We start from the raw sequence: 11,776 nt of genomic DNA on the forward strand, positions 1-11,776 counted from the left end.
TAAAGCTTTTTAACTTTATACATGGAGAGAACCTGCTTTTCAGCAATCTTAGTGATGGTTCTGAGAGGCAGTGTTTGAGCAGAACAAAGACTTAGTGGGTCAGAAACCCCCATGAAGACAACAACAGTCAGGACATCTGCTCTTGGCACACTAGGCTGTAATAGAGCCTCCCTCTGGGATCCCAGTTTCTTCCCCAGCGGGGACTCATCTTCAGCTCCCTGGGATAACATGGCGCTGATAAAGAAATTAAACCTTTCAGATCAGCTCAACAGCTTCTATAATGTTTTATTTCCTTCAAGCAAAAACAACAAATCCTCAAGCTGGAGCACAATCTGCCGCAGTTCTTCTGATGCGCCACTAGATGCTGCTCCAACGCATGATTGCATCTGGGCAGATGCTTTTTAGAATTGAATAGAAATGCCTTTACTGTCCCATAATGGGGACATTCAGGTGTGAAAGTGGCAAAAACACATAAAGTTACACATTAGATTAAGTAATCTATCGCAGCGCGGATGGTTGTATCAGCTTGAAACTTCATTATAACAATTTTTCCACTGGATTTCTGCTAACTTCATGTTGGCAGTCACATCCAGCTGCGAGCCAAAACCCAGATGAGTCCATTTGATCCAAGGAACAGGTTTCTGGATCATCAAGTCCTTCTATATAAGAGGTTGAAGGGGGAAAAGGTTTCAGCACGTCTAAGAAAGCCGAGGAACCTCCAAAAGGTCCTGTGCTGCAAATTCACATAGCCACCGGTGCAGAGCTTTCTCGAGATTGGCAGCAGGTGGGCTGGACAACAACCCCAATCTGTCCAAGAACACCCTCAGCAAAAGTTATCACCTTTGACTGTTTTGGAGCATCTGCTGAATAAAAGGAGAGACCTTCCATGTGATGAGCTAAATTAAGGTATCCTGGTCCAATCATTGGTTCAGCTTCCCCCCACACTGCAAAAATTTAACTAAAAGTAAGTAAAATCTTCTTGAAACGAATGTAATTGTCCTTGATTTGAGTGGGTAAATAAGATTATTTGCCAGTGGACTGATATTTTGCACTTAAAATAGGAACAACGCACTCATTTCAAGGGAATATAGCTAATTATCTTATTTTAGGGGTCAATATACTCATTCCATTGCCAAATAATCTTGTTTACCTGCTCAAATCGAGGATTTCAAGAAGATTTTACTTACTTTTAATTCCCTTTTTGCATTGCAGACCTGCCCAAAAACGCTGCCACAGATAAAGAGCGAGAACAAACCTTCCTCCCAGTTGGTGATGATCTGTGGCTTCATCCACATGAAGGAAACTTTGTGTCGAAGAACTAAAATGACAATAAAATGGCTCAAATAATTAAAACGATGGACCTGTGGTCAGTTCCGAACCCCACTGAGAACACGCAGGATTAAAGGGTATGAAGAAGTTCTCGAGTAAAATTTGGCCATATTTGGCCAAATGGATGCATATTTACTCTAAATATCAAGAAAAACTTCAGGAATTATTTTTAGTCGAAGCACTAGCTGGAGTTTTGTGTGTGATCACGGTGTTTTGCATCTCAAACCGGACGGCCCTTTACAACAAACATGTTAAAATCTCTCCCCAGTAGACCCGCAGTCTCTTCCCCTCTGACTTGTTCTAGCCGCGATGATCTTCTGAACCAACCACTGCGAGAAGTTTGCAAACAGACAAAGGTGACGTGTCATTCGGTTCATGTTTTCCCAAATACGATGGACGCCCTGCGGGGGGGTCTGCTCTGGTCAAGGCTCAGATCAGGACATGCAGCATCAGGGGGGCCGTGCATCTATCAGCGTTTTCGCCTTGTTTTAAACAGAGTTTTCCTCTAATCAGACAATCTAGTCCAGACACGGATTTACTGACATCTCAGCATCTGAAATTACGTGACCGCAAACAAACGCTAAACTAAACTGCAGGATCTATTCCCTAAACAATCTGAAAACAATGTCCCCTCCAGGCAGGACGTGTTAATTTACAGGAATGAACAAAAAAAAAAAAACACAATACAGGTCAAATGTTTAGTTTAACTGCAAGTGCAAACTCAAATGTTGTGATCTACTCATGTTAAGGTGCAACATATGAGACAAACTCATACTTTCTGATAGTCATATATAGTGAGTAGCACAAACTTTAGAACAAAAACAGGAGAAACAACTGTTCTCCACCACTGAACTATTAATGTTTGTCCGTGGAAACAATCTAGAGTTCCATCTAATCATCAAACAGAAACCTGGCTCCTTATTTAGCAGCGCAGGACAAAAAACCTTCCCAGTTTAATTCAGTTATCATTCCTCCTTCAACAGGTGTTCTGGTTATAAGAAAAATATTCTGAAAAGACATTCAATACAAACTCCTCGGCAGAAAACGGACTAAATCAGATACAATGCAGCTGTAGTGCAAAACGCTGGCAATAAACGTTTTTCGCAGATTAGAAATGCAACTTTCTGGCTGTTTGGTAAAGACGGGTGAGAAAATTTTGGTGCCATTTGAAGTCAGTTTCTTATCAACGTTGACCTCCCAATTCAACATGGCTGCCTTGTGCTAGCTAGATGGCGGTTAGCCGCTGAGCTGTAAATGTAGCTGTAAACACTTTAAGGTACAAAGTGGGCTAGTGGAAACGTTTGGATCCATGAAAGTGCTTACCTCACTCCGCCAGATGGATTTGCTCCGCATATCCATCTGGAAACCTTCCGTTGAAGTAATTTTGGGAAGGGGCGAAAATACTGGTTAGCTGATTGGCCTATGTTGGTGATAGACGGGCCAAATAAACCAATCAGATTCGTCGTCGCTCTGTTACGAGCGACGACGAAAACACAACCACAAGCCAAGCTACTCTTGCTGCTGCAGGTAAAGGCTCGTTAGCTCAGCAAAGAAATACTCTGTAATTCCGATAAAACTTGCTCGATAGCCACGCTAACGCTAGTTTCATCGGCTGAAGCCGCCATGTTCTTTAGACTGAACTGTCGCGCTCCTCGTTGCGTCACACCTCAACCCGCCTCAAAGCCAGCGCTGATTGGACGTTCGTTTGGTGAACGGCTCCAAATTTTCTTTAACGGAAAGTAGCCAGACTGATCTGTGAGTGAAACCTTGAAAGCTCGCGAGATCAGGATGGTCTCACGAGGCTATGAAAGTGCAGGATAAGCCAACAACGATGTTCGGGGCTTACTGGTTTTCTGACTTCTAACTGGATCATGTGGTGCATTCGAATTGAAATCAATTGAATGCACCTCACTGCCTCCCCTCGCCATCCTCAACAACACTGCGTCTACCGTGGATCCCTTCCAGGTCCTGGGAATCACCCTTCCTCAGGACCTGAGCTGGTCCTCACACGTAGACACTGTTCAGTAGAAGCCAGAAGCAGAGACTGGACTTCCTGCATCAACTCAAGACGTCCAACCCAACCCCGGAGCGGCTGGTCATCTCCCGCACTGCCGTCATTCACTCTGTCCTGCTTTCGTCCGTCACTGAGGGGTTTGGCTCAGCCACAAAAGGACAGGTCCAGACTGCAACAATCAATCAGGCCTCCGTCCAGGAGCTGTTCAGGTTTAGGGTCAGGAAACAGGCAGCTAACATCTCCGCAGAGCCCACATATCCTGGAGACAACCTGTTGGGATGGCTACCCCCAGGGCGGCGCTAGAGAGAGCGCTACTTGCTAAAACCAGCCGCCACAGAGACAGTGTCCCCTCCCCCCCCCCCCCCCCCCCATCCATGCTGCCTCTCTTTTCAACTCTGAACAGTCAGAAGACCCAGACTGATACCATGATTACTTGCAGCAGTCTAACCAGGTCTTGTTTTTTTATTATTTCTTTGGTCTTTGGGACTATGAGTCTTCATTTAAAATTCCTTGTTTTCTGAACCAACTTGGCAATTAAGGCTGATTCTGATTCTGACTGGAAGTTGCAATCGGTAAAATCAGCCGATTCAACCCCAAAGCATGAATTCATGGTTTGAAAGTGCGAGCTACGATAAAACACATATTGGTGTTGGGTCATGTTGGTGATTGTGGCTATAGCGTCGGGTCACTGAGGACAATAGCTGCTGATTCCTGCAGGTTTTCTACCCAGCAACCAGAACCCAGTTAAAGCCGGGTTCCCAGATCCGACTTCAGTGGTGAATGGAACAAAACAACGAATCCATGTTGGTTAGCCTGTTTCAACCGGACCCATGTGGTCCAAACCAGTACTACAGTTTATAAAGTGGCTACCCACTTTATAAATACATAGAAATGTGTAAATAGTTGTGAATGTACCCCTGGTACATTCACAACTTGTCAGTGAGGATTTACATTCTTCTCCGACTTGTATCCATCAATCCATTCGTGCTTTTACAACATATTCTCTGTATGAATGTTTGGTCTCAAGCTGCGGTGAATTTTTACCTTCCAGTGTTCAACAGAACGTTTTTCTACTCTGTTCATGTTATTATTTGATCTCTTTTACTGAAGCTACCGTGTTACATTGGGGAACATGGTTTCTGGCTCAGTCTTCAAGAAGAAAGCCATTCATTTCAAATGCATCATATGTGAATTAAGTTCTTCAATCTACGGACGTTGATCTCCTTAAATTGGGTGTTTTGAAGAGTTTTATGATTTCCCCCAGTGGATTAGTCCCCCACAACGTTTGTTCACGAGCAGCCACAGTTGTCGACCACCATGGAGGGGATCATCCCGTAGATGATCTGCTCTTTGCGGTTGAAGTAAAGCATGTTTATGGGCGACATCTTGGTGGGCGTGCAGCAGGGTCCGGCGGTGCCCCGTGGGTTGGCCTTGTTCACCAGGTGTGCGTGCGGATACTGCTGCAGGTGAAGGAACTCGCACTCGCCTGAGCAGTAGTTGGCTCTGTACCGCTTGGGGGCGATGATCCAGTCCCAGCCGAACTCCTCGAAGTCGACGGTGAGCGGATAGCGGCAGCAGCGGGTCTCCGACGACTCCTCGTCGCAGTTGAGTCCGGAGTCTCGGCGGGATCTCTTGGAGCTGTCGAGGATCTTTACTTCGATGAACGGTTGCTGGAAGAAAAGGGAATAAAGATATGGAAGCAATGCATGAGATACCTGGGTGCAAAAAAGGGTTTTGAAAAAAAAAAGGGAAAAAAAGAAAAAAAAAAGAAAGAAAAAGGAAAAAAAGAAAGAAAAAAGGAAAAAAAAGAAAGAAAAAAAAAGGAAAAGGAATAAAAAAGGAAAAAAAGGATAATACTAAAAAAAACGGTTTTGGACATTGGCAAACAAATTTACTGAGATCATAAAGCAGGGGGTTTTACTTTGGAAGGACAATATTTAACATGTTCAATCCCTCCAACATGAAGACAAACTGATATAAAAGACTAACATTGGGTTCCTGTGTGGCGTATGGTGCTTTGCTTCTTGTCCCATGAGCAAATTTTAATATCAAGCAAAGACCACCTGAGTAAAACCAAAATACAGTTTTTTAAACAAACATTTCCTTTATTAATATAAAAAAAAATCTATCAATACCAACCTGACCCCATTTAAAAAAAAAAAGCATTTTCCTCCTTAACTCAATAGCTCCAGTTTTCTTTGCAGAGGTGTGTTAAATCAGCCACATTCGTATGTTTTCCAGCAAAACTGATCTGTTTGATTTCATAACACAGTAGCACAATTGGATTTACGTGTGTACTTTGACTAGGCCAGTCCAAAGGCCTCCTTTTTGTATATTTTTTGTACGTGAACGTGCCCCCGTGCTTTGGATTATTGTCCTGCGTAACAAAATGCGTTACTAGAAGGATGAACATTGTCCTTCAGGTATTTCTGTCAGAAAGCAGATTTCATATCTCCATCAACGGCAGCAGGATGCCCGGGTTCTGAGGCAGAAAACAAGTTTGTCATATTAGTGCACGGAAGATTTCCCCCATAATGTCGGACCTCTGACCTTAATTACAGCAGTGAGGCCTGCAGAGCTTTAGATGTTCTTGGAGTAATTTTGGTCGGTCGACCACTTCTGAAAATGTTCTCCACGGTTCTGTTTTCTCCAAGCGTGGATAAAGGTTCTCTGTGGTTCTCAGAGCCTTAGGGATCATTTCGTAATCCTTTCCAGACTCGTAGATGTCAATGATGTTGTTTTCATCTGTTCTTGAATTTCTGGAAATGGGGACTTGATGTGTTGCTTTTTTTTTTTTTTTTTTTTTTTTTTTAGATCTTTTGGCCTACTTCCTGTTGTCAGACAGGTTCTGTGCTATAGTTTTCTTTATTCTACAGCAGTCCAGCTTGAATGAGGCTTGTGAAATTGATCCAAACAAATGCGGTTGGTCCTGTTTAGTCACTGATAATATGTTTGCCTAATATGAAAATTGTTTGATGATCTGAAACATTTAAATGTGGCAACAAAAACAGAAGAACTCTGTAAGAACGCACAGCACTGTAACTTTTGTCATATAACAGCAGCACAGTGGCCTGTTTATAATGCAACACGTTCTTTTTTTTTATAACTAGAAAATGGTAAAAATTAATAATGTATAATAAAATAAATGTGTTGGTCCTACTCATATTGTACTAGATGTTTTTATTTAGTCTCACAGAATGAAAACACAGTGATATTGTCATAAAGCAATAGCTGAAGACAAAAAGGGAATTAGAAAAAATCTAAAATAAACTATCATGGTTTTTTGGAAAGCTTTCTTTTTTTCTTTTTAAACATATTTTTATTGTTGTTAAAACAGATGCCATTCAGATTGTAGTGTTTAAGCAGTTATTACAATTCCTTTGACCGTGTACAATATAACAAGAACCACACAGCAATTCAACATTTTTATAAACCCTATCCAACCCTGGCAAAGAAAAAAAAAAAATAATAATTCAAATTGGGGAGAAAAAAAAAGAGGGGGGGGGGGGGGGGGGAGTGTCACTATCCCAAAATGGAAACACTCTACATTGGGACTTGTTTGCTAGTGAGAAGGGAGAGTTACAAGTTTATCAAAATAACCCAGTAAAGGGACCCATACTTTATAAAAAATTTTGGTCGATCCTTTCAGAAAGTATTTCACTTTTTAATTTTTTAGGAACATCATCATATCGGAAAGCCACATTGATGCCTTAGGTGGAAATTGGGATTTCCATTCTAAAAGTATTCTCCCTCGAGCGATCAGAGTTGCAAAAGCAATAACATTTGCCTTGATAGAAATCCCTGCATCAACCCCAAAAATGTGGAAAGCTTTCTAGAAATAAAAGCAGCATAGGTTCTCTCACCAGTCCCTCCTCTCCAGGCTCCGCAGACGTGACGGCCAGGTCTTCTCCTTTAGCATTAAAAGCCTTGATCTCCAGCCCGTAGCTGGCCTCGGGCTGCCGCAGCCAGGCCTGCAGCAGGGACTTGATGTCGATGCTCTGCCAGGAGCTGGCTCCGGCTTCGGCGTCGATCTTCAGGGAGCGCACCCGGACTCGGGTGCTGTTGCCCGCCCTGGTCGGTCTGAGGCGGGACACCTGCAGGAAGACGGCGGTGACGGTGCTGGACGGACGCAGGTGAACCCACAGCTGGGCGCTCAGGATGTTCTTGGGCTGGATCTTCGGGCTGAGGCTGAACAGGCAGCAGGAGGACAGCTCCTCCTGGGAGATGGGACTTGCTGGAAGAAATCATTTTAATAGTTGTAGATTCAACCGAAACTTAAATGATGCCCCCTGTATTTGCACCCATGAGTGGGACATTCTAAAACGCTTAACGTGAAAAAACTTAACGTAGTTTAATGTACCTAATCAACGATCAATGATCACCAAATTTCTCTTCATATTGTGTTCGATATTTTTATAGTTTTATGTGCTTATGAAGAGCAATATGAGAGAGAAATTTGGTGATCACCGAACGTTGTTTAGGTACATTAAACCACGTTAAGTTTTTTCATATAGCCAGCCTCTATTAAATACTTAATGTCATATAACGTCCATAATAATTGGACTTTGGTTTTGATTTTTTGATAGTCTCATGTACTTATGAGGAGCAATATATGAGAGAAATTTGGTGATCACTGAGCGTTGTTTAGTTGCATTGAATTGCGTTAAGCTTTTTCCTTTGCCTCAATGAGGCAGAAACGCTTAATGTTAGATAACGTCCATAATAATTGGACTTTGGGTTTGACATTTTGACAGTTTTATGTGCTTATTAGGAGCAATATGAAAGAGAAATCTGGTGATCAATTCAATTCAATTCAATTTCATTTATATAGCGCCAAATCATGAAACATGTCATCTCAAGGCACTTTACAAAGTCAAGTTCAATCATATTATACAGATTGGGTCAGATTATACAGATTGGTCAAAAATTTCCTATATAAGGAAACCAGTTGATTGCATCAAAGTCCCGACAAGCAGCATTCACTCCTGGGGAACCGTAGAGCGACAGGAAGAGTCATCTGCATTGTACATGGCTTTGCTGCAATCCCTCATACTGAGCAAGCATGAAGCGACAGTGGGAAGAAAAACCACCCATTAACGGGAAAAAAAAACCTCCGGCAGAACCGGGCTCAGTATGAACGGTCATCTGCCTCGACCGACTGGGGGTTACAGAAGACAGAACAGAGACACAACAAGAGAAACAAAAAAGCACAGAAGCACACATTGATCTAGTAATCTGTTCTACATTAGATGGTAGTAGCAGGTGAGCCGTCTTCTCTGGATGATGTCACAGTTAACAGAACGCCAGACCAGGTGTACCTACTATGAAGAGAAAAGAGAGAGAACAGAAAGTTAAAGCAGAAATGACAACACATAATGCATAATTGAAGAACAGTAGAACTCAATATAGTGAGAAAATTAGATCCTGATATACTCCAGTAACCTAAGCCTATAGCAGTAAAACTAGCTGAGAGTAACATGAGTCACTAGTTATAATTTTTGTCAAAAAGGAAAGTTTTAAGATTAGTCTTAAAAGTAGACAGGGTGTCTGCCTCACGGACCAAAACTGGGAGTTGGTTCCACAGGAGAGGAGCCTGATAGCTAAAGGATCTGCCTCCCATTCTACTTTTAGAGACTCTAGGAACCACCAGCAGACCTGCAGTCTGAGAGCGAAGTGCTCTGTTAGGAACATACGGGGTAATCAGAGCTCTGATATATGATGGAGCTTGATTATTAAGGGCTTTATACGTTAGAAGGAGAATTTTAAATTCTATTCTTGATTTAACAGGAAGCCAATGAAGGGAAGCTAAAATTGGAGAAATATGATCCCTCTTGTTGATTTTCATCAGAACTCTTGCTGCAGCATTTTGGATCAGCTGAAGGCTTTGAACTGCATTTTGTGGACTTCCTGATAGTAAAGAATTACAATAGTCCAGCCTTGAAGTAACAAATGCATGGACCAGTTTTTCAGCATCACTCCTGGACAGAATGTTTCTAATTTTGGCGATATTCCGGAGGTGAAAAAAGGAAACTCTGGAAACCTGTTTAATATGGGATTTAAATGACATGTCTTGGTCAAAAATAACACCAAGATTTTTTACTTTATTACCAGAGGCCAGGTTAATGCCACCCAGATTAAGTGATTGGTTAAGAAGTTTATTTTTTGAGGACTCTGGCCCAAAGATTAAAACTTCGGTCTTGTCAGAATTTAGATGCAGGAAATTTAAAGTCATCCAGCTTTTGATGTCATCAAGACATGACTGCAGTCGAAGTAATTGATTGGATTCATCAGGATTTATGGATAAATATAGCTGAGTATCATCAGCATAACAGTGGAAATTAATCCCATGCTGTCTGATAATTTTGCCAATCGGAAGCATATATATAGTAAAGAGAATTGGTCCAAGGACTGAACCCTGTGGTACTCCACAGGTGACCCTAGAGTTTGAGGAAGATTTATTATTAACATGAACAAATTGGAATCTGTCTGACAGATAAGATTCAATGATCCATGATCATTGATCGTTGATTAGGTACATTAAACCACGTTAAGCCTTTTTCTCGCCAGAGGCGCAGATGAAGAAGAAAACGTTAATGTGAGATATCTTCTATAATCGTTGGATTTCGGTTTATTTTTTTTTTTGACAGGCTTAAGTCTTCATGACAAGATATGGCCATGCGAAATTTGGTGATGATTCCTCGTTGTTTTCCTACCTTAAGCCATGTTAAGCTTTTTCACGTTAGGTGTTTTAGAATGTCCCCCTTTACGCACAGCATTGCGCACAGAATTTACGCACACACCACGGTTTTCTGCGCAAAGTTTCAGAAAAGAAATCCCCAGTTAAAAGAAAGAAAATGAATAGAGCTCACGCTTTGTTGCCATCGTGATGATGGTCTCGGTCGTGGCGTGCTCCTCGTCCTCCACCCGCGGGTCGTACTGGTCCAGCAGCTGGGTCAGAGGAGGCGCCTTGGGGATGAGCTGGCGGATCATGTCCCGGCTGATGTTGGGCGCTTGCTCCAGCCTCAGGATGCTGAGGATCTGGGACCTGATGCTGTGGAGCCTCAGCTGCTTGCTGTGCTCCCGGAAGTCGCAGGCTGAGCACTGCTCCAGGTTGTCCGCCAGCAGCTTGGAGGTCTGGTTCATCTCCATGGCGCAGCCCGCAGACAGCACGGCGCCGAGGGAAAGGAAGAGGAGCATCCTGCAGAGAGGAAGGAGAGAGCGCCGAAACTCTGAAATGAGTCTGGTCTCAGAACTTTATGATTGGCTGTGAGAGGATTTTTTTCCCCCCTCCCTTTTGTGGAAGTGATATTTAAAGAGGCAGCAGGAGTTTTAAAATATTCAATGGAATGGTTAAAAGAAAATAGACCAGATTATGGAGACGGATCAGCTGGTTCCCGTGTAGGTTTCTGTTTTAGACCTGAGCACAGATGCTGAAAATAAATCAAATAAAAACCTTTAAGACTCTTCACGCACACAGATGGAACAGCGGATGTTTTCTGCCACCCTCCCAGGGAGCAATATCTCATTATCACCACTAGATGGCAACAAATACTGAACAGACGCCTCAACCCAACGAACCAACACAAAGTTCGGCTTTGGCCCACTTTTTGGATGATCTGTTTTATCCGTCATGTTTGTGCGTACAAACAAGGAAGTAGTCTCACAATTCTGACATTTTAAATACAAATATATTAGTTATTGTTGGAGAATAAAAGTGTATTGTTGCACTCGGATTTGTGGAGAGCACAGCTGTTTACACATTGCTCCACATGAGCCGTGGATCTCTGCAGCTCCTCTGGAGTCGCCATAAGTATTTTAGATGCTACTCTGAATAATCCTGTCCGTGTCCAGCCTAATTTGAAGCTGTGAAATAAACCAGAGAAAGGCTGCAGCTCTGGAGAAGGTAAAAACCTCAATTATGTCATTGGGTGAATCGGCCCTGTTTGCAGTCCCCGTATCCGACAGGATTTTATATTTACCTTTATATTTGTCGCGGCCTTCCATGTTCCAAAAAATAAAAAATAAAAAATTCCAACATAGGCCGTGGGTGGTAACAGGTGGTTTGATTTGCACGCACTTCTTACTTCATTGGTTTGTAAAAAAATATGGGATTTATTTCTTGAAAAAATATAGACAAAATAAAGACTAAAAAATGTCTTACAACTTGTTGAAAACGAAAAATAATCTCAATTTGCCGTTTGAAGTTCTAAAAGTGATCAAAAAATCATTTACAAAACCTCCCGTCCACACCAGACATTTACCAAACGATATAGCTCTGCACCAAGCACCCTGTGTGTTCTTAATTACTCAAATTAATGGGAGGGTCTAACAATTAACAACGTAATCTAAACATTTTAAATCTAAAAATTAATTACAAATTTTGGTTCTAAACTAACTTAAATATATTCCAACTACCCAAAAGAAGAAAACTAA

At 42.2% G+C, this 11,776-nt stretch overlaps 1 protein-coding gene across 1 annotated transcript; it reads right to left on the reverse strand.

Annotated features, from left to right (window-relative positions):
• Positions 1–4,390: 4,390 nt before the first annotated feature.
• Positions 4,391–10,540, reverse strand: LOC105920966 (growth/differentiation factor 8-like). The gene is made up of 3 exons (XM_012856628.3): positions 10,213–10,540; positions 7,207–7,577; positions 4,391–5,013 (listed from the first exon to the last, which is right to left on the reverse strand). Exons 1-3 carry the CDS (start codon positions 10,538–10,540, stop codon positions 4,633–4,635), a joined length of 1,080 nt encoding a protein of 359 aa, XP_012712082.1. The 3' UTR covers positions 4,391–4,632.
• Between the last annotated feature and the right edge of the window lie 1,236 nt (positions 10,541–11,776).

Source organism: Fundulus heteroclitus, chromosome 24 (genome assembly GCF_011125445.2).
Source record: "Fundulus heteroclitus isolate FHET01 chromosome 24, MU-UCD_Fhet_4.1, whole genome shotgun sequence".
NCBI classification, from domain to species: domain Eukaryota; kingdom Metazoa; phylum Chordata; class Actinopteri; order Cyprinodontiformes; family Fundulidae; genus Fundulus; species Fundulus heteroclitus.